Source organism: Pleurotus ostreatus (genome assembly GCF_014466165.1).
Source record: "Pleurotus ostreatus strain PC9 chromosome Unknown scaffold_6, whole genome shotgun sequence".
Lineage (NCBI taxonomy): Eukaryota > Fungi > Basidiomycota > Agaricomycetes > Agaricales > Pleurotaceae > Pleurotus > Pleurotus ostreatus.
The window spans coordinates 3235284-3255874 of record NW_023503161.1 but is presented as its reverse complement, the minus strand read 5'-3'; the positions used below and the strand labels follow the sequence as shown (position 1 = coordinate 3255874).

At 54.6% G+C, this 20591-nt stretch overlaps 7 protein-coding genes across 7 annotated transcripts; 1 reads left to right on the top strand and 6 right to left on the bottom strand.

The window, feature by feature from the left end:
* Positions 1-6: 6 nt before the first annotated feature.
* PC9H_009199 (uncharacterized protein) lies at positions 7-5527 on the bottom strand (the record flags this gene model as incomplete). The annotated part of the gene is made up of 6 exons (XM_036778706.1): positions 7-744; positions 794-955; positions 1010-3605; positions 3655-4122; positions 4177-5386; positions 5440-5527. 6 exons carry the CDS (start codon positions 5525-5527, stop codon positions 7-9), a joined length of 5262 nt encoding a protein of 1753 aa, XP_036630134.1.
* Positions 5528-6671: 1144 nt separating this feature from the next.
* On the bottom strand, positions 6672-8489 carry PC9H_009198 (uncharacterized protein; the record flags this gene model as incomplete). Its single annotated transcript, XM_036778705.1, has 2 exons — positions 6672-7696; positions 7751-8489. The coding sequence occupies 2 exons, from the start codon at positions 8487-8489 to the stop codon at positions 6672-6674; spliced, it is 1764 nt and encodes a 587-aa protein (XP_036630133.1).
* A 50-nt stretch (positions 8490-8539) lies between these two features.
* PC9H_009197 (uncharacterized protein) lies at positions 8540-8909 on the bottom strand (the record flags this gene model as incomplete). The annotated part of the gene is made up of 3 exons (XM_036778704.1): positions 8540-8644; positions 8691-8794; positions 8843-8909. The coding sequence occupies 3 exons, from the start codon at positions 8907-8909 to the stop codon at positions 8540-8542; spliced, it is 276 nt and encodes a 91-aa protein (XP_036630132.1).
* A 2685-nt stretch (positions 8910-11594) lies between these two features.
* On the bottom strand, positions 11595-12599 carry PC9H_009196 (uncharacterized protein; the record flags this gene model as incomplete). The annotated part of the gene is made up of 4 exons (XM_036778703.1): positions 11595-11786; positions 11848-12333; positions 12387-12408; positions 12472-12599. The coding sequence occupies 4 exons, from the start codon at positions 12597-12599 to the stop codon at positions 11595-11597; spliced, it is 828 nt and encodes a 275-aa protein (XP_036630131.1).
* Positions 12600-14546: 1947 nt separating this feature from the next.
* PC9H_009195 (uncharacterized protein) lies at positions 14547-14955 on the top strand (the record flags this gene model as incomplete). Its single annotated transcript, XM_036778702.1, has 3 exons — positions 14547-14692; positions 14745-14838; positions 14890-14955. The coding sequence occupies 3 exons, from the start codon at positions 14547-14549 to the stop codon at positions 14953-14955; spliced, it is 306 nt and encodes a 101-aa protein (XP_036630130.1).
* A 451-nt stretch (positions 14956-15406) lies between these two features.
* On the bottom strand, positions 15407-16002 carry PC9H_009194 (uncharacterized protein; the record flags this gene model as incomplete). Its single annotated transcript, XM_036778701.1, has 3 exons — positions 15407-15418; positions 15472-15647; positions 15777-16002. The coding sequence occupies 3 exons, from the start codon at positions 16000-16002 to the stop codon at positions 15407-15409; spliced, it is 414 nt and encodes a 137-aa protein (XP_036630129.1).
* A 286-nt stretch (positions 16003-16288) lies between these two features.
* On the bottom strand, positions 16289-16559 carry PC9H_009193 (uncharacterized protein; the record flags this gene model as incomplete). The annotated part of the gene is made up of 2 exons (XM_036778700.1): positions 16289-16399; positions 16452-16559. 2 exons carry the CDS (start codon positions 16557-16559, stop codon positions 16289-16291), a joined length of 219 nt encoding a protein of 72 aa, XP_036630128.1.
* Positions 16560-20591: the final 4032 nt, after the last annotated feature.

Sequence of the window (20591 nt, the reverse complement as noted above, 5' to 3'; positions counted from 1 at the left end):
CATATTCTACGGCCAGTCCTTTGCGCGGTAAAGGTCTGCAAATGCAATGCATATTTCCACGAGGTTCGAAGAGTTCTGAACGCTTTGGTGTTGCTTGACGAGCCATTTAGAATACCCCTCCACTGTCTCGAAGACTGGGTCCGTGATTCCGGCCGATGTCAGTATTTTCTCCTGCAAAGATTGCCCCGCGGCGGGCGACAGAACTATGGGTAAACAGAAGAGGGCCCAGGCGATGGGGGAGAGGATGTCTTTCTGCTCCTGGCAGGTTGCGTCGTTTTTGGTGTGCTTTTTGTAAGAAAATGGGTAGTAGCAGATCCAGCAGACTTTGGATGCGGGGTCAAATCTCTTGAGTAACGGTTTGTAGTCCTCATCGTGAATGGTAGACAGCAAACGTCCTTCGTGTTGGTATTGACATTTGTAGCCGAGGACAGTCACCGGGCATTGTAGTACGCTCTCAAATCCGCAGGGATTTCTACCGAAGACTTGGCATATTAGGCACCTATATTTCAAGTCGCAGAGCTGCTCGAGTGAGTCTGCGCGGCGTTGCTCGAATAGACGTTTGGCCTCGCCTTCCGCTTGATTGAATGCGAGGCCTTGGTGATGACCCTTGGGGCGTGGGGGTGCCGTCGCTGACGCTGAAGGAGTCGCAGTAAAGAGCGGGTTTACAGGGCGGGCGCAGTGTTTGTCGAAAAATGATTGGGTTCCTGAGGAGGATTGAGAGCCATTGTCGATGTCTGTGTATCCCTAATAACGGTCAGCATCAATGTCTCACGGATGGTATGGGCGCACATACAGTCCCGCGTGCTGTTTCGGACGATGCAGAATTCGACGTAAGTGAATGGGGCCCTTGTTGGCGAGTGCCACTGCTGCTCGGTTGCTCCGCCCCGCTGTTGGTGTTTACGTTTGCTGACATGTGATGAGGATACACGTAACATGGAGGAACAGGCGGCAGGTGCTAAGGAGAGACTGTGGGTGAGGAGTGTCAAGGGTCAGCGACGGTATTACTCACCTCAAGATTTTCGCAATAATCACACAGCGTGCTACCTGACAACGAGTGGCAGGAGTGGGCCTCGTCGTCAAAGTTGCCTAGTGTTAGACGGCGGCATGTATTCGTCGTAAACAACTTGTGAAGTTGGAGCTTTCCCGCATGGTCTGGCCCTGCGTCGGATTGAAGTTTGCGCAGCATAGGCCGATAAGCCATGATCATCGCGCGTGCCGCCGGGCCAATTCTGCCTGCGCGACCAGTTTGTTGGGTAACGCTCACCATGTCGTAGGGATTGACAACGAAGACGTAGGTGACATACGGATAGTTGATGCCTGTGCCAAAGCCGGTGGTCGCCACAAGGCCTTGCGGTTCTCCTCTCACCCACGCTTGTTGGATTTGGCGTCTCGTCTCTGCATCGGCTTCGGGATCATTGGTGTATTTCGCCTTGTAGACAGGTAATCCCAACTCCTTCGCGATTCTATCGCACTCGCCGTATGAATGACAATAGATGAGGAAGCGATCGCGTGCCTCGGCGACTTCATATGCCCTGACGTATTCTTCCTTGAGGGTGAGTAGGAGGATTTGTTGATCATCGTACGTATCCACTTGATATCGGATGTTGGTGCGCATAGTGGGCGCAGCTACGACCTCTAAGGTGTCGATTTCAAAGACCTTCGCAAGCGTGGGGATACTCCGACGGTATATGGTCGCGGTGAGGAAGATGATTGTCACGCCGAGGTCCATGAATTCTTTAACTTTCGAATAGCAGTCACGATAACCAGACGAAATGAGGATTTTGTGAGCTTCGTCGAAGATGATACGCTTGATTAGGCCAAGTCGAGATGCGCGTGTAAGCCAGGCATCTAGTTGACCATGAAGGAGTTGCTCAGCGTGCACTACGAGTAGCCGAACGGTAGAACAGTCGATTTGGGATGATGGCCATTGGACAACGTCAATACCGTAGCGTTTGGCTTCTTGAAATTGCTGATGTGCTAGAGCCGCGAACGGACTGATTACGATGGTTATACCCTCTGTCTCAAGAAGCGGGGGGGCGTAGAACATAAGGCTTTTGCCTCCTCCTGTCGGGAGAATGCCCAGGACGTGTCGGGTATTCTGCATGACAAGTTCGAATAGCTCTCCTTGCTGCGGGCTGGTGAATCGAGGTTCAGATGACCCGTAGAGCCGTTCCAACGCTCGTTGGCGCGTCGGATGGACTACGACTTGGGATGACGTGCAGATATTGGGGGAGGTAGGTTGAGACCGTCGAGGTTGGATGCCTTGCATGTCCATATACGTCTGAATGGCATCGAAGACGGTGGATTGCAGCGCGTCGCCAATAATAGGAATGGTCGCGTTGAGGGATTTGGTAAACGAAGTCGTGTCGATCTTAGCTACGGGCGCCGGGTTTTGGACTTTATCGGGGTCGATATGTTGAATGCGAAGGTTGGCGGGGAGGTGATCGTAGCCGATGCCCAGCCATTCGTGATAGGCTAGCGAGAATATCTGGGCTTTGGTGACATCCTTTGCATCAATGTGGGAGAACGTGTCCTCCTCGACGGCATAGTAAGTTTGGGAGACTTTCGCCGAATGTCCCCATAGTCCATCGAGGATTCGATACAGCGATGGGGTATCTCCCGGATCCTCTTGCAGCGCCAAACCAACGGCGTGCTTCAGCACGAATTTCATGAGGTGTCGGCAGTCGCGTACGCCGAGAGGGAATATGAAGTATTCTTGAGTGAATCGCCGTAAAATGTCAGTCATCCGCTCGGTGTTGAGCGGTCGAGCTCGATGGACAAAGATGCAGCTGCTATAGAGGGCGGCGTGGGCTTTGGTGGACTGAATGCTGGCGACGTACTTGGTGCAGGGGTATATGACGGCGAGGAGGATGATAAAGAGGCGCGCCAAGCGGGGTGGGACAGCGCGAGGAATCATCGACGGACGGCCGGTATTGTGCTGGGTTTTGTTGTAGAAAGTAACAAAGGTGAGCACGCCGTTGGTGAAGTACAAATTGCGAGGGGCATGGCCATTTTTATAACGTATGTCCTCTATCTCAGTCCCCCTCGCTGCTCCTGCCCAAGTGAAGTTCAACGAGGCGTACAGGTGTTCGACCAGGTCATCAACGTCGTCGATGAAGGACAAGAGGGCGTTGGGTTTGAATTGGATGCCGTCAGGAGTATGGACGGCATACGTGGTGCTGTCGTTACGACAGAGGTGATCCATTAACAAATCCTGGTATCGGGCGAAGTCGTTTCTTTTGTCAGTGATGAAGGAATATCCGTATTCTTCGTCTCGTAGTGTGTCTTTGAACCATCCGTCGCTGTTGTCGAGTGACAATGCAGTGTGGATGCGTGCATCAAGGTCCGTAATATCGAGTCCGTCGAGAATGGATAGCAGCAGCGACTCGGATGAAGAGACCAGGCCTACTGCGAAATCTTTGAAAGAGGACATAGTGAACGGATGAGATTTAAAGGAGAAAGTCTCCATGTCTGCCCCCATCAGGAAGAGAGGGAGGCTGGGCTCTTGCATCGAGATCGCGGTGATGGGATGGATGTGGCATCGAAGGACAGCAAAGGGGGAGTGTCCTCCCTCTGTTATATATCGAGAGATCGACTCATAGACGCTGTTTCAATCGGTTAATTTGGGCTCTCTGCAGAAAGTGATACGCTTACCCTATTTCACCTTCTGTGTGTTTGGGAGCGAGTTTTTTGCATTCGTATAGAGCCATGGCGCGCCAACACCATTGGATGGCAATCATATTATGGCAAATGTGGGTCGCCGCCTTGAAGCGAGAACTTAGGTCGTCGCGTAGATGATACGCGATTAAAAAGCGCGTCAGAGGAATGTCGAGCTCGTTGAATGCGGCGGAGACTGGGATGGAAGTGAACAACGACCAGCATAGCGTATGCAATTGTTCCCAAAAGGGAGGAGGTGCGTGCTCGAGGTCCTCCGGGACTTCCGTGGTGAGTAATTGGCGGATGTTAAGTAATTGCGCGTCGGTGGTGGTAACAGGGAATCCTGGGATAGGCTTGTCGACTGCGCGAACAACGAACGTCATCATGCAGGAGAATATGTAGGCGTAGTGAGACACAGTTGAGTGGTTCTGAGGTAGTCGAAACGGATGTCGTTCGCATGTCCCTCTAATTATAATGTCCGTTGAATTTTATACTAATGCGGCGTAAATTATGACTTACTTGTCCGGTGAATTGATAAGGTGAAGGAGCATCGTGTTGCTCTTCAGCTCGACGACTGGGGCGACAATCTGGACTATATAGGCCTTGAACGCAGCAAAAATTCGAATGTAAGTGGAGGGCGCCTGTTCTGGCTGCGGTTCGCGAGAGTAATCTCGAGTGGAGCTGAGATGCGCTCCTGGGAGGGTGAGGTGCCATTTGGTAACGTTCTCCAACGGAGAGAGTTGGGTGTGGGTGACCATGCGGTCGTCGGGGGTTGTCAATGCGCCTTCAACTTCGAGTTTCTTTTTGATCTCGCGCCACGATGTCATAGAATTGGGTGGCACGACGGCGGTGGGATCTGTAGCAGGCTTGATCATGACATATCGGGTGCGATTGCGAGCTTTGAAAACCTGTTGACACTGAACGACAGAGAATGACGCCTGTGCTCCAGGATGTTGCCGGTTTTGATGGTCGTTTTTAGTCGTTTCTGCGCCAAAGACGTGTCCGAAGCAGGCGCCTGGAATTTCACAACGCCAACCCTTGATGATAGGCAGTAACGGGATGGGAGAATCCAGCCCTTCAACGGGGAAGACGAGATCTTGGTTGGCGTCGAGGGCTCCCAATTTGGAATGCAAGAGTTCTCGATCGTACACGACAGGTCGCGGGCAAGAGTCGTTTACGTGAGTGGGTATGTGCTCGGCGGGAACAGCGGTGCTGCATTCGACGCAGAGGAACAGACGTGTCGGCTGGTGGAAATAAATCCCTGCCTGCTGCAGCGTGAATTCTTTAACTACGTTTCGTCTGCGTGATTGGGGAGCGCGCTTGGTAGGCAGGTCGACAATTTGGGGTGTCGGTGGTTGCTTGCCCAAGTGCGATTGGAAAAGGGGACTCAAAGGGACAAGGGTGGAGTCGGACGGCGGTTCCGATGTGGCACAAGAAAAGGGCGAGGAGGGAGGCAATGTCGTCATGAGTATGGCCGAGGATGTATCCAGTCGTGGTCGCTTGGGCGTAACGGCTTCGTCGTCTGCATGGTCCTTTGAACGCTTCGCAGGCAAAGGGTAGCTATCCGCGACATTTGGCAATTGTTGGCGCATAGTCTGGTGGGTATGACTGCCTGCGTGGGCTTGGGAGACGTGGGCACGAATGTCGATTTCACGTTTGTGCGTCTCATCGCAGAATGGGCACTTATAGTGGAAGCTTGCCGTTCTTTTGATGATATAGACTTGGGTTTCTTCAACGTAGGTCAGACAAAATTGAAGATCAATGGCTCTCAGATTTAAATACCGTTTGGTTTTATCGTAACTTCTTCAGGATGAACTCGACGATCATGATTCCGCGTAGCCTCGTCGCCGCAGTGGGCACAGTAATCCATGGTGGGCTCTGGGTGTATGAAAAAAAAGCGGTCCAGTACGAATGGTAACTACGAAAGGCCAGGCGGTAAGTCTACGATACAATTTATACGAGGCTACAGGGTGTGCTACTGCTAATTGCGAATACAGGGAGCCACAATAAGAGTCCGTGTATGATTCCGACGGCTCCGATGGTATTTCTAACGCGATAGAAAGAGATGCCGCCCAAGAATCTACAATTCTGGGGAGTATGCGAGACAATCTACGATTGTGTCGATACAATGGCGAGATATAACAAATTGGCAGAATGTAATCTAGGGTCGGAATGTAATCTACGGAGGGCGGGCTGGCGAATGACGAACGGCCGAGTTGGCAAACGACGGGGATGCTGATTGGCAAATGACGAGCGGTTGGGTTGGCGAATGACGAGCAGGCTGGTTGGCGAACGAGGGGCAGGCTGGAGGGGGCGTAAAGTGAGCAGTGGGTCAGGTAAAGTCACCCCCGACGCACCTGGCTTTAAAATCATAGCCGTAGCGGACATGGAGTCCAATGGGATAGAAGGTGTCACTGCACGACGTGTGACTACTGTGAAGTTGTGAAAACGAATTGACGTACGCACATGTATGTCCTCATTCTCTCTTAGGTACTGAGACGGTCATACGAACCCCCTTCTGTCTGGATTCTACCGCATTGGTATATATGAGAGGTGGGGTAAGGGCATGGGCGTACCTGTTTGCCATCGCCGACGATTTCTTGTTGATGGGGTCCTTCGGCGGCCTTCCGGCGATCCCTAAAGCATGAAGAAATGCAGTGTACATCAGCGAGATGATCTACGATCATGTCACCGTGTTTCCAGAACATCGAGGAACCTCTACAAGGTTGCTCGACTGGGTCAACGACGTCGGGACGGACATAGACGGGGACAAGGCGGACTTCTGAGTTCGGTTGTTTGCGTAGGGCATTCAGACCAAATATGGCTCATTATCTGATGTGGTTATCTTATCTTGATGGCTCGGAGACAGTCAGACTTGGACGTGTCACTCGAAGGTGTCGGGCTAGCGCGACTGAATAGAGCACAGCAACGTGTAATAGTATGGCTACGGAGATGATACAAAAGGTAGAGTAGAGTATGAGCAAAAAAAACTAAGCTAGAATACGTGCAAGAGTTCAGGGCATAAGGTATATCTCAGGATCAATGGCAGTACGATGAGGGACGGAGGGAGCGCGCGCAAAGTAATAAAAGAAACTTTTGCAGTAGAAGGACGCGCATAGCTTCTCGACGGCCAGAAAGTCAACGTCCGATTCTGCGCACTTCAGAGCTTTGTTGATTGCGTCGGGGCATCTATGCCAATGGGCGATAACGCGGCAGAGAGCAAGTACGTATTGGCGTCGTTCCTTGTCGTCGGGACTCGATAACCCACTCCAAGCCGTCGTGTATTTCACACTTGTGTGGTCAGCACCTCCTTCCCCCTTGAAACTAGACGAAGGGAAGCATCGGGTGATGAGATCCTCATGAGCGACGTAGGAGATGTTGGGGTTGACCATCTTGCGATCGAGCATACGGAATTCCCAGCGAAAGTTGATCTCGTTGATCTCGTAGAGGATACGCTCGACGACGCGGTCGTGGGGCCATCGGTCCTTCGGAAGCTGTTCGCTGGCCCAAGCGAGGCTTTCGTTTCGCGCGTTGCTCTCGACATCATATTCATTCGTCCATTCCGCGAGAATCGTTTGCAAATTTTGACGACGTTTGACGAGCTTCTCGACCTTGGTTTTCTTTGCTTTGGGTTCGTCGTCAGCTGTCGCCGTAGAAGTCGTGCTGGGTGGAATCGAAGTTGGGTTGGACCGCTCAGGTCCCAAGAGCAAGTCCCAGTTGCCTCGTAGGAGGGACGTTGGGTTATTGCGAGGAGACAGACGCAAGATGAGGATGTCGGAGTGCGTGAGGTAAGCGTGAAGAAGCTTCAAGTGACGAGGTTTCAGGTTGCCGTCGACTTGGAAGGGGATAAAGACAGATATGGGAGGGAAGATGTAGCCGTTGTCTCCTTCAGCGAAATTCATGGAGACCTTTTCCTTCGTCACGGTGACGGTAGAGAGCCCATGAACCCAGGCCTCCATCATGATGGGTGCCATTGCGTTCGGATTGGGCTTGAAGTGGTTGATGTCGTGCGGGTGGAGATTGATACGAGGTTTGGGCGCTGTAAGCATACGAGTAAGTACGTGGAGTGCGAATATGTAATAGGATAACTTACGATGGGGGGGATAATGTGGCTTTTGCTTTCGCCCAGGTGGAGGTTTGGCTGCCTCCACGGCACGAGAGGGACCAGCAGTGGCAGAGTAATCGTTCCCCAAGCTAGGGACGGCAGGGGGTCTCTCGATGGTATCCCTTATAGTAGAAGTTCGCCCAAAGTCGGTGTAGGAGAGGAACTCCCGAGCGAAGAGCATGAGATTGTCATGGCGTTGCGGATGGTCCGCGGCCCTGTTCCAGACGAGCGTTTTGTGACCACGCCACGGTGCCAGCTCGATATCGAGAGCTTCAGGTGGATAGGGATTCGTCACGGCATCAATGCGAGTGTCATCCGTGAATTGCTCTATCGGGCGTATGAGCCAGACGGGAACGCCAGCTTTGGCAAATTCTTCAACGACCACGACCGTGTTGGTGACGGCGCCGATGAGTAGGGCGGCAGGGAGGAGGATCTTGCCATATTCTTCAGAGTTCATCAGAGGCTGACGAACCTCCATATACTCGAGAAAGGCCTCTAGTTCGAGGTAGTGCCGCTGGACCTGCGTGAATGCGAAGAGGATGTCTGGCCACGGGGCTTTGATGGCCTCGAGTCGGCCGATCCATACCTTCAGTTGCGTGACGTGGCCGTTGAATCGAGTAGCGGTGGAAGTGGAAGTGAGGTCTGGCCGTTTGGCCATGAATTGGCGGTATCGTTTGGCAAGATCGATTGAGGGATCGCGGAGACGGGTGACAAGACCGGCGTCCATGTAGCCGAGTTTGGAGCCGAGTGAAGATATGAAGTGTTGTTCTGTTGGGTTCATGAACATGACGTCTTGCGTGAGGGCTCGGCTGGGTGGTGGTCGTCGGATGCAAGCAAGATGGGCATGTTCTCGCATGTACGGTTGGGGCCGTTGAAAAGGGTCTTCGGCGCCGAATCTGCCATCCCGTTTCAGATGGATGGGGACGACATTCCCCATGACGGGCTCATGGACGGCGTAGACGTTCGGAGTGGTTATGAACGCGCGCCCTTCAAATAGTACGGCGCCAGTACGGCCGTCGAGGTAATTGAATGCTGTGAGATTGGATTAACGAAGAATCAGGATGAGGAGGTCAAGCTTACATGTTTTCGAACGATTGCTTGTCAAGAGGGAGGGATTGGCAAGAACTTGGGCAGCGGTGATAGGCATTCTGGGGTGGTGTCAGTGTTGTACCAATACATTTGCGAGGTCTACAAGGCAAACTTGAGGTGAAAAAAGAGAGATCGTGAAAGAAACTACGAATCATGCGGCGTCGCGTAAAAAGTAGAGATTACATTCGGAAGTAGGGGAGCACGCCGACAATCTACGATTGTGGGCATGTGCTAACGAGTCCTGACTATAGCGACGATCTACAATCGTGGCGTATAGTCTTCCGAGAGCATATATATACGAAGGAAAGGGAACGAGGGGGAGAAGAGGACTTACTGTGCTATGGGGATGAACGGCGATGGACTTGGTGATTTTCGAAAGTGCAAATAAGCGCCGCTTGCGCTTGTTTATCCATGGCCTCCAAGTGAACTCCGATCGGTCTCCGATCGAATGTCAATGGAGGTGGGGCGCCTAATGTCTCTGTCTCTATCGCGTACGCCGCGTCAATCCCCCCCCTCCTCGACGCACTTGTTTCGGTATACGGGGGCCCTCGCTTGTAGAGCGACGGCGAACCGTTGGTTTGTCCCCTCGACGCGTTTCTCTCGGTATGCGGAGGCCCTCGCTCGTAGAGCGACGGCGAGCCGTTGGCTTCTGCCCTCGACGCGTTTCTTTCGTGATGCGGTGACCCTTGCTCGTAGGGATACAATAGGCTATGGGCTTGTCCCTCGACGCGCTTGTTTCGGTAAACGGGGGCCCTCGCTTGTAGAGCGACGGCGAACCGTTGGTTTGTCCCCTCGACGCGTTTCTCTCGGTATGCGGAGGCCCTCGCTCGTAGAGCGACGGCGAGCCGTTGGCTTCTGCCCTCGACGCGTTTCTTTCGTGATGCGGTGACCCTCGCTCGTAGGGGTACAATAGGCTATTGGCTTCTCCCCTCGACGCGCTTGTTTCGGCATACGGGGGCCCTCGCTTGTAGAGCGACGGCGAACTGTTGGCTTCTCCCCTCGACTCGTTTCTTTCGGAATACGGGAGCCCCTAGCTGTCACTGCATGTGTGCTCTGCGGTTCGGTCTTTTGCCCGCGCATATATTCGTCTCGCTCTACGTTTCGGACTTTTGCGCGACGGGCCCTCACATTGTTGGGGCCCCTGTCTGTCTCTGCACGTCAGCTCTACGTTTCGGACTTTTGCGCGACGGGCCCTCACATTGTTGGGGCCCCTGTCTGTCTCTGCACGTCAGCACAACGTTTCGGACTTTTGCGCGACGGGCCCTCACATTGTTGGGGCCCCTGTCTGTCTCTCCGCCTCTGCTCTGCTCCTGTCCTGCCTGCGCCCACATTCGCCACGATCGCTGGATCACGTTGGGAGCCTGTGGTGCTCATCCAAGTAGCACTACGCGACGCAACGCTGAGTCCAACTTGTGAACGCCGTACGGCGCAAATACGTTGGCTTGGGAGTCGTGCTTAGTCCGCGTTAGAGCTCGTAAACGAGCTCTAACGCTAATAGTTTGCGGACGCAATGGTAAGTCCGAGTATTCCAGCACTCACCTAACCTAACCTACCGAGACAGTCGCTCGTAAACGAGCTCCGAAGATAATATACCGAAACCCTAAGCCTCAACATCCTAAGTCCTAACGCCTAACGGCCCTAATATGTTGGCTTGGGAGTCGTGCTGGGTCCGCGTTAGAGCTCGTGACCGAGCTCTAACGCTCATTGTTTGTAGGCAGTCTTTAGTCCGATGAATCAAGTACGCAGATATCGTGTTCAACTGTGACTGAGTTTCATAAGGAATAGATAATCTTGAGACTAGTAACATGGGTTCAGGTGAGTCAGTAAAATTTGGAGGCATGGGAAGGGTGGGGATTGCGTTAGGGCTCGCGAACGCGAGCCCTAACGCTCTCATGTATGTCAGAATGGCTCTCTAGGGTAGTAGGTTGGTAGAGAAATATACATGCTTGTAGCAATTCTAAGGCATGTATAGCTAGTGAGTAGTAGGTCGGTAGTAAATCCCAATACATTGAACAATTATAAGAGATAACCGGCTAAAGAGTGATGCAATGAGGTCAAAAAACGGGAGTGAATAGGCCAAAAGTATAAGTTTTGGTCAAAATTAACCCAGCATTAGGCCAGGACTCAGTGGATAGGCTTGCGCAGGCAGACTTACAAGCTAATGACCTTTCTTTGGTTCATATATATATATATATATTGAATGGGTAAGTATTGTGGTTACTACATTGTAATTCAAGAGTTTTCGTGTTTTTTGGGTTTGGCAGTGCAAACCGACACCACATGTTGATACTGCTTCTCAAAGAAATGTAGGAAGTTCCTGATATGTGGGTCTGCCCCCACTATCAAAGCCCAGCCAATGCAAGCATTGGCTGAGGCTTTGATAGATAGGGTCGTCGCATTCAAGCAACACCGAACGCGAAGGACTACATGGGAGCAGGTAGCAGGTGAGTCGTCTTTGCGCACGCGGGAATCGCCTACTCACCTACGCGACATTTGTTCCTTCCCCATTCCTTCGTTCGTCCCCTTTGCCTGTCGTCTACCTGCATTCGTTCCTACTCCCTCCCTTCCTCGCATCACATCGCATCCCTCCCGTGTTTGCGTGATCTCGTCGAAAAGCTTTCTGGCGACCTCGTTTCTGCGCGGTTCGAGCGCCGGAGCGTCGTCTGACGCGTACTTGCGCACACTGACTTTTTCTTAGAGGATATGTTTTCTGCGCGAATTGGCGGGAAATTGTTTTTTGTGTTCAGTGCGCGGGCGGTGTAGTGGGTTGAACGGCGGCGGGGATACGAATGGAGACGGCGGCGGTGACGGTGGTGTGTGCGAGTGGAGACGGAGGCGTTGGCGCGGGAAGGGAGTGCGTTGGAGTTGGGATCGGACGGATCGGACGGCTAGCGAACGAGTGGGCGCTAGTTGTCGTAAACAGGGATCTGAGAGTCTGTATGTACAAATAAGTACCGCTGCTGATTCAGATGGGTTGCCAACCCATACTAACTGACTCCCTGCAGACCATCCACAGCGACGGTTTGCGGGTTTGACGACGTGAGTAGGGAGGTGTATTGGGCGAAGGAAGGGTGGGGTCGAGGTTTGCGTGCGTTGGTGGACAAGGATGGAAGTGGGGTGGGCTTTGATCTGCCAGGTGGACGGCGTTGGAAGGCGTTGGAGGGGAGCGAAGGAATGCGACGGGGTGAGTATGCGAGTGGGGATGGCATGCGAGAGAGAGAGAGAGGATGACGCGGGAATGCGAGTGCGAATGCGTAGAGTAGCGTAGTGAGAGGCTGCGTGAGAGAGGGAGAGTCGCGACGTGGTGTCATCGAGGCGTGTGTGCCAGAGGTGGTGACGTCGATGACCTGTGAGAGAGGGAGAGTTGTGTAAGGGCCCCATCGACTCGACGATTTGAGACGGCTCCTGTTATCGCCTCCACGGTGCGCTGCGCAGAGTGGAAAAGGGGGAGTGTAAGCATTGCTAGGCGTCTGCCAGGTACGCTGCATGCAGGTGAGTCATCTTCAACTACAACTACGGGGAGCGATGGACCTACTTCGTGCGTCGTCTGCGCGCGCCTGGTTGTAGTCCTTGGTGAGTCATCCTGCTCGTTTCATTTGCCTCGCCCTCCTGTGGTCAACCTCCCGCCCATGTTCGCCTCGCTCCACGCTGTCGGATGGTCGCCGGATGCTTGGAGACGCAGTGGGTCGTACGTGACGATGACTTGGCTGTCATCTGCCTGTCCACGAGCTGGAGACGTCGAGGGCATCTCTGTGCAGCAAGCGCATCGACATGGATGAGTGCCGCTAGCGACGATGCTGCGCAGCAGACTGTATTGTGTTCGGGGTCGGCATTCAGCATACATTGAGGGTAAGTCGGCCGGCAGGGCGGGTCCGTGGAAAGGTGGCGGGATGTCTTTGCTGGTGCCCCGTAGATTGAGCAACGTCGGGAGCTGGTTGTACACGACGGTCGTTGGTGGAGGGTGTCTGCCTGCACACGCACACGCTCTTCGTCGCCATTTGCTCTATCCGCGCTGGTGAGTTTGATATCGTTCTGATAACCCTCGTCACCACGTACCTGGCTGTTCGTCACTCATGTGTGCTGTTTTCAACCCTCTTTGTGTCTATCCTGGCTGCTCTGGGACCTGCGTCATCGTAGCCGTCGACATGCTTGTACGTTGCGGTGGTGGAGTGGGACGTAATGAGAGGGTGAGTAAGAGAGTTGGGTGGCGGGAAGGGACAGCAACTGTAGTCGCATGTAAGTCTGTACGCATTCCGTGTGTCTGTAGTCTACGTACCTTAATAGACGTCCTACGTTCAACATTCAACACTCCCTCTTCCCTTTCTTCAGGGTGCGTGCGGCATAGGTGTGTACGCGTGGGTTGCGCGGTCCCAGTGAGTTCTCGCGCTTGTGCCAGCAGTCATTGTACTTGTCAACGTCTTTGAGCGTCTGCTTTGGCTGGCTGAGGGTGCTGTGCCGTTGTGAACGTTGTTGTTGAAAGGGACTTGGTGGTTGTGGTGCAAGTTCAACGGCGCTTGTTTCCCAGTCGTTAGGTAAGCTTTCTACGTTCCGTTCCGCCAGGCATCGACGGAGAAGGTGGAGGCACTCTCTAGTTCGACACTGATCATCAATGTGCTGCCCAGACTGTAGAGGATGTCATGGGGAGCTCGCTGAGTTGGGTGACTTCGAACGGCGCAGGCAACTCGAACGAGCTGACTCTCAACGAATGTGACTGGCCGTGAGACAAGAGACGTGGACGTGGACGGACGAGATGGGGTGCGAGTGTGCGTGCGAGTGAGTGTGCGTGTGTGAGTAAGTTCCCGATCCGTCAAACCATGCACGCGACTGACTGAGCGCGAAACGAACAGGCCCACGAACGAATGAACGGGTCGCGCGCGAGTCCTTGATGACGACGGCAATGCGAACACAAGCGCATCGATTGCATCTACAACGAGGACGTCGTTAACGGGTCCAACCAATCAACGAAAGGTGCGTAACATCTTAATCGTGCATTCTTTTGCGCTGCGCTCGGTGTCGAGCGCAGGTTTCTTCTTTAATCCCGCCTTCGTCTCCCTCTTCGCATGTCAGCTTCCTCCTCCGCCTTCATCGCTCGCTCTAACCCGTCCTCGCTCTAGCCTCACCCTCGTCACGGTCAACACCATTGCTACTAACGAGGGTATCTGGAACAACAAGCAACACAGCTAAGTCCCCCACACGAACGCGCAAAGACGCACACTTACCTCGTTCACCCTCCCTGACGCAGGATGTCGTTCAGCTCCTCTCGCTGTCTCGATGCGACACGCGAACAGGGTGCGTCGTGCCATGTTCGTGTTCGTTTTTTCTTGTTCTCGTCCCCTCTTCTTTCGTTTGTTCTCGTCTTCTTTCGTTGCCATTTCATTTGCTCACCGTCTCGTCGTATCCTTGTTCTTGTGCCCGCCTCGCTTTGCCTCACTTTGCTGGCTCGTCCCGTGCCCGTGTCGTGTTCGCATCGCTGACCTCTTCACAGCACCCCAACATCCCCATAGCCCCCACAGCGCCCTGCTCATTGTCTGTTGTCGCTGTCAGCGTGTCGTCGTTGACGACGAAGGTAGTTCCCCGCCTCTTTCTCTTTCTGTTCTCGTGTCGTTTCTTCTCCTCTTCTTCTCGTCTCTTTTGGCTTTCTCTTCTGGGGCATCAGTGCGACGTAGCATGCGAGGAATGCCGCCATTACTTGGCGATGCTCGTTGTCCTTGGATCTCACGCCGCCTACCAACTTTCTCCATGCCTCACCCCGCATTTCGCATTTGTATCCCACGCTGCCAACGTCGACGTCTCCTACGAGCGAGCCAAGCACGGCAGCACGCCTCTGCGCACCGCATTTGCGTAAGTCGTGGACCATTGCCCCCCCCCATGCGTCTCATCGTAGCCTCCCTAGCTGCGCTAACATCAACCCTCAGTCGTCGCCAGGGCCCCGCGACGGCACAATCTCCGCGTTCAGCGTCGCTTACATTGGGCTCGTTTCACCGTACGTGCGCTGCGATGAGGGCTAACCCCTCACATTACCTGCCCAGCCGTGCTAGTCTCCCCTTCGTCTTGTCGTCGCCAGCCATGGTTTCGAAGCCGCTCTGCGCAGTGTGCGCAAGTAGGAAGTGGGTAACGAGAATGGTGGGGTCGTGCGCAAGAATGGGTGGGCACTCGAGGGTGGGGATGTCGTGGAGGGGCACAGGAATGTGGGGATGTCGTGGAGGGGCACAGGAATGTGGGGAACGGAGGGAGGCGCCGCTGCGCACGTCCTGGGTCACAACATGTTGATAAAGTGTGCCTGTTTCGCGGAGGGCGAGGGAGCTTACCTTGCTACTTGTTTCCCTGTTCGGTGAGTCCTCCGCTGCGCTCTCGTGCCCCATCACTGCCGTTGCAAATTAGGGAGCATCTCAGCACTCCGTGGTCGTCTCCGTGTTGTCGCCAAACTAGAGGGGACCGTTGAGAGCCTTCTGGTCGTCGTCGTCGTCGTGCTGTCAGCTAGCTGCGCATTGCTCCCTCGTCGATTGTGCTGCTTGGTCTTGGTACAGAGGATGTATCCGGCGTCGGGGCAAGGACTCAGGGAATGAACTGTGCCGCCTAGTCAGTTTGCGTCCAGCTGGATTAAAGAGCGGCGGACTTACGTTTCTAGACGTGCCATGCGAAGCGGGGATGAGTGCGAGAGGCTTGTCCTCTAATCTTCTGCCGTTGGCAGCGCTTGTATGGGTGTAGTCCTTGTTCGAATCGCCGCAGCTGAAATCGTCCCCGTCTGGGGATGTCGTCGCAGTGGATGTCGTGCGTGTTGGTCGTATGAGCTGCCCTTAGGTGAGTCTTATGCAATCCCGTGAGCGCTCACCTCTTTATGCAGTTCGTCAACTGCTCCTTCATTCTCTCCCCGCCATTCTATCCTTATCGTCGCCTTCCATGTCGTCGCCAGTGCTCCGCCCACCTCTCCCATTCTCTCGTTGTCGCGAGTCGCGTGGGGTTTGACGGCTTAACTTGCGCTGGGAGAGTGTCAACGCCGTGGTGAGAATGCTGGGGTTCTTGATACTCAGGGGAGCGTGCACTTCTTCGTACTGCAGAATCCCGGCTGTGGCCCCTAGGACTTCGTTGGCGTGCATAGTCGCGGCGCAATGGTTGGCCGTCAATGTCGAGGGAGGCTGATGCTGTACCATGGTGCTGTCCTCGGGGGACCTTACACGACTCGGTGAGTCCCAATTTCCTCTGATAATGATTGTGGCCTCGTACCTATCCTCTCGCCACCGTTCCTCGTCCTCCGCGGCCGTCAATGGCACCTTCCTCCTCGCCCTTCGCGTGTTCGAGCGTTCAGGCCCTGGCGTCCTTATCAATCCTCTCCGTCGCTCCTCATGTCTCTGCCCGCCTACCCGACCCCGTCCTTTTGGAGTTCCAGGTTTGTGTGTAGCCGTGGTCGCCACACTTGTCTCCACACGCGCGTGAATACTATAGTGCCGGATTGGACAGCAGGGGCGGGTGATATATGGCTGATGAGCGGGCCTTCGCAGTCTCAGACGCAGGTGGAGGAGTTGGGTGAGGGGAGTTGGTGGACGGCATCTGGGGTCGACCATGAGTCCGTACGAGCTCAAAATATAGTTATTCAACGTACCTTAACAGACGAACTGTGTTCTCCACTCCTCTGCCCTGCCGTTTGCCTCAGCGTAGCCCAAGTCCGTGCGTGTGGGTTGTGCGGTTCGAGTGTCCGTGGGCTGGACATGTTGATTGACGACGTCGGTCGTATGTGATGAGGGTGAGTGTTCTCCTTCGTCGGATAAGGCCAGTTCGTAGTTGTGCAGGTTGTGGTCGGTCTGGACTTGGTGCAAGATCGAACTTCGAAGGCGCCTGTTTTGTGATAATTAGGTAAGTGCTCGCATGTCATCGATCTTAGACGCGTTGTACGCGTCTGGAGATGGCCTAGGCAGCATTGATGGGTGTTGGCGGGTGATTGGGACCGCTTACGGCGGGAATCGACTCTGGAGTCGAATTCGGCGACGTTGACGTTGGTAGTCGGTAGTCGGTAGTCGGTAGTCGGTAGTCGGTAGTCGGTAGTCGGTAGTCATTGAGTGCTGTAGAAGGCGTCGAGAGAGGATGGTGCGTCTAATTGGGGGCAAGAGATGGCGTGGGGTGATTGAGTGAGATTGAAGGGAGAGTCGGAGTGAACTGAGTGAGAACACGTCGTTGATATCTATGGGCGTTGCAGTGGGTGACGAGGCCGTATCGACAACTCGTCGAGCTTGTGCGCTCATCCACCGGTTGGCGAGCATCGTAAGCGTTGGGGATCTTGGCATTTGAGTGCGAAGTGCAGAGTGTACGCAGAGTGAGTGAGTGAGAGAGGCTCAGAGAGACGAGACGGCGCAACTAGACGCTGTTGCTGCTGGGTGATGGTGGTGGTATGTTGAGTGGAAACCCTAAGTCCCGTGTCTACTCTCGTCTCCCATTGTCGTGGTGTTGTCATCGGAGTAGGGCATCTGTATCGGATGTCGCCCTTGGACGAAGGGGCACGGTCCTCATGTGTCTCGGTTGTGGAAGGGGGTATGTACACCACAAGACCTGGTTGAACGTGCATAGCATTGGCGACGGGTGCGAGAGGGACGGTAAGGAGATAACCCGTCTACATCTCGCGCGAAATCAACTTGCTGATGATGTCGTAACGAAAGGGAAGAGGCGTGGAAGGCAGCGACGTTAGTGAGGACTTTGCGCAAGAAACAAGCTCAACAAGCTTACCTAACACAAAGGAAGCGCCCGAGTTCTTCGCCAACGACAAGTCCAACCCAGTCTATCCTATCCGAACGGGTTGTGGGCCACATTTCTGACACAACCCCTTCCCGTGCAGCAACATCCGCGACAGCGACATACCCTCCGAAACACGGTCCCAAGACGAAGTGGCTGCCGTGGAGGACGTCAGAAACAACGATGAAGCAGGGAAACACGCACTCTCTCGTTTGGTCTGGGCTGGCAGGGTGAGTCGTACACTCCACAAGATGGAGAAAGAAGTACTAACCTGTCCACGCCACTCGCCATTTGTGACCCACGTCGTCTGTCTTACCCATGCGCTCTCCCGACCCCAACAGAAGCCTCGACGCGCTTGCTGGCCGAACTGGATCCCTCCGAACTGAATGGCCAGAAACCCGAGAGCGCAATGAACAATGCCCGGGCCATCATCGTTGGCGGCATGGGGTCAAATGTCGTGCAGTAATTCCACGGGGGACACGCAGACGAAGAACGGGATGACGCCGGAAGGGGATGGGAGGAGGAATACCTCGAGAGACGGCGCAACGATGGCGAAGGTAAGTACCTAACTAATGTGTAAATAAGAAGTCACTCACTAGCGTATTGCAACGCCCAGGGCCCGAGCAGCACCACCGCCACATATTGTCTTCATCCCCACGTTCTTCGCCTGGGCACGATTGTCGAGATGGTGTTTGACGGCTGCCCACATCGTCACTTCTCTCTCGTGCCCCACTACCGCCTACCTCAGTCCTCGCGCCGCTTCTTGCAGAGTCGGCACTCCGTGGTCGTCTGCGTGGCGATTCCGACGAACCGCACACCCAGAGCACCAAGTCCCGGTCGAGTTGGTCCACTTTGAACGACGGGACAGTCCGAACGGCGCGGATCCAGACGTGTGGCGGTGAAGCGTGCCCGTGGATAGACGGGACGCGCCACAACTGCGTGTCAGTGTCAGTGCGAATGCGAGTACGTGAGTTCCTGGCCGTAACCAGAGAACGCTGCTGATCGAGTCTGAAATCAGATGGACCATCTACAAAACTGGTTGCTGGAACTATGATTCAACGTTCAACGCCCGGCGCCGTCAGTACGCTGAACGAACGACCAACCAACGAACGAGTGCGTACCTTATCCATTGATCCCTCCAATCCCATGCCGTGCAGCTGATCCTGTATGAATCTTAGGCTCGATCTGCGAGGCGCCCTCGAATCCCTCAACGACGGCGTAGGTAAGTCATGCGCAAACCAGCTTATTTGAGGGTGATCTAACGACACTACATTTTGTTAATACAGGATTCCTGTCTACGGGTCGCGCGCGAGTGCTGTCGACAACGACGACGCTGTCAGCGCTGCGAAGCGGCTATCGAATGACAAGGTGCGTACCTCTCTTCTCCTCTTGTTCACGTTCCAATTGCTTCCTCCTCTAACGTCTTCGTCGTTCTACCAGCCATCAACGTCTTCGCGAAACGCCAGCGTCGCTCGCAAGCCATAGACGCAAACATACCCACTCACTGTTGTCGACGTAGCACGTTTCGGCTTGACACGCAGATTGGGTGCGTCGGTGCGTCGGTGCGTATCTTCGTCGCCTTTCGCGTTCATTCGTCTTTTTCTCCTGTTCTTTCGTTTCCGTCCCGTCTCGTTTCGCTTCCATGTCAATCCCACCCCGTAGCATCATCGTTGGGCCTTTTTCGCATGGTGCGTCTACCGTTCTAGTCGTCCGTCGTGCATCGTTTCATTCCGGGCATCCCGTCCCTTTCTCATGTCCTTTCCTATTTCCTTCTCCTTGTCTCCCCTCCTCGCCTGTGCACCACATCGCTGACTCCCCTTCCCTCACAGCACCAACGCCTCGCTGTCCTCTCCCAGGATACGCGTGCGCAACCCCACATCCTGCAATCGCGCGCCTGCACTCTGGATTCGCCGGTGCGTACTCGTCCTCTCCGCCCCTTTCGTTCCCCTTCGTTCCCCGTCGGTTTCTTTCCTGTCTCCATCTCTGTCTCCGTCTCTCTCCCTCCTCTCATCCGTCCTTTCCCTCTTGCACCGTGTTGTGTCGCGCGTGCGTCTCCCGTCCCGCTCGCGTTCCCGCTCTCGTTCCCGTTCCCCGTGCGTATGCATATGCGTCTTTGTGCGAGGACACGCCCGAAAGCGCTATTAACGCATGGGCCACGCACATGCGATCGACTAGCGGCATTGATGCGATGGGACAGCCCCAAGGTAACCCCAAACTCTCGCAACCGAGACAAACTATTCCCGCGCAGCTGGCCGACGCCTACCCAATACGGTGAGGTCTCATTCACTCGTCGCGGCGTGTGGGCGAACATACGTGGTCTGTACAGCGACACTGCCTCGATTCCCCATCACCCTATCTCTCTAGGCATAGCAAATGTCCCCCACGCTTCTCGAAATCGTTCTTCGCCCCAATGTGCTGTCCCGCGCTGAATCTCATACGTTTCCGCAGGCGTTTCGTAACACTCATCATCGCTATTTGAGGTCGGGAGGGAGGTCAGGGGCTGTGGCTAGACGGGCGCCCTGATGCTCTGCGGTCTTGGATTGTGTAGGTCGTCAAGTGCTCGCCAGCGACCAGCGGGGTGTTGAAGGGAGCGCGAAAAAAATGTGGGAGTAGCTGGGGGGAGGGCTGGGAGCAGGGATGTGGGGAAAGGACAGGTCCTGCTAGATGTCGTAATGATGAGTTATGCCATCTTCATGGAGGGAGTGCATACTTACCTTGCTCGTCGTTGCCTGGCCCTTCTCTCGTGCCCAACTACTGCCTCCCTCAGTCCTCGCATTCCTCCTTGCTGAGTAGGGCGTGTTTTGTCGCCTCATCGTCAGCCTCATCGTGGCGCCTTCCACGCTGGGCGCTGGATGACAAGGGCCTCCCGCGCGTTCTTCCTCCCCTTGTCGACGCTTCCCAGATGCTGGCCGTTCGTTGTCGACAACGTTTCAGGCCCTCCATGTGGTCAGAGCGTTATCGTGTGGCGCGAAGCTCGCTACCGTGTCATGGTTTGGCGGCGGAGCGAAATCCTCGGTGC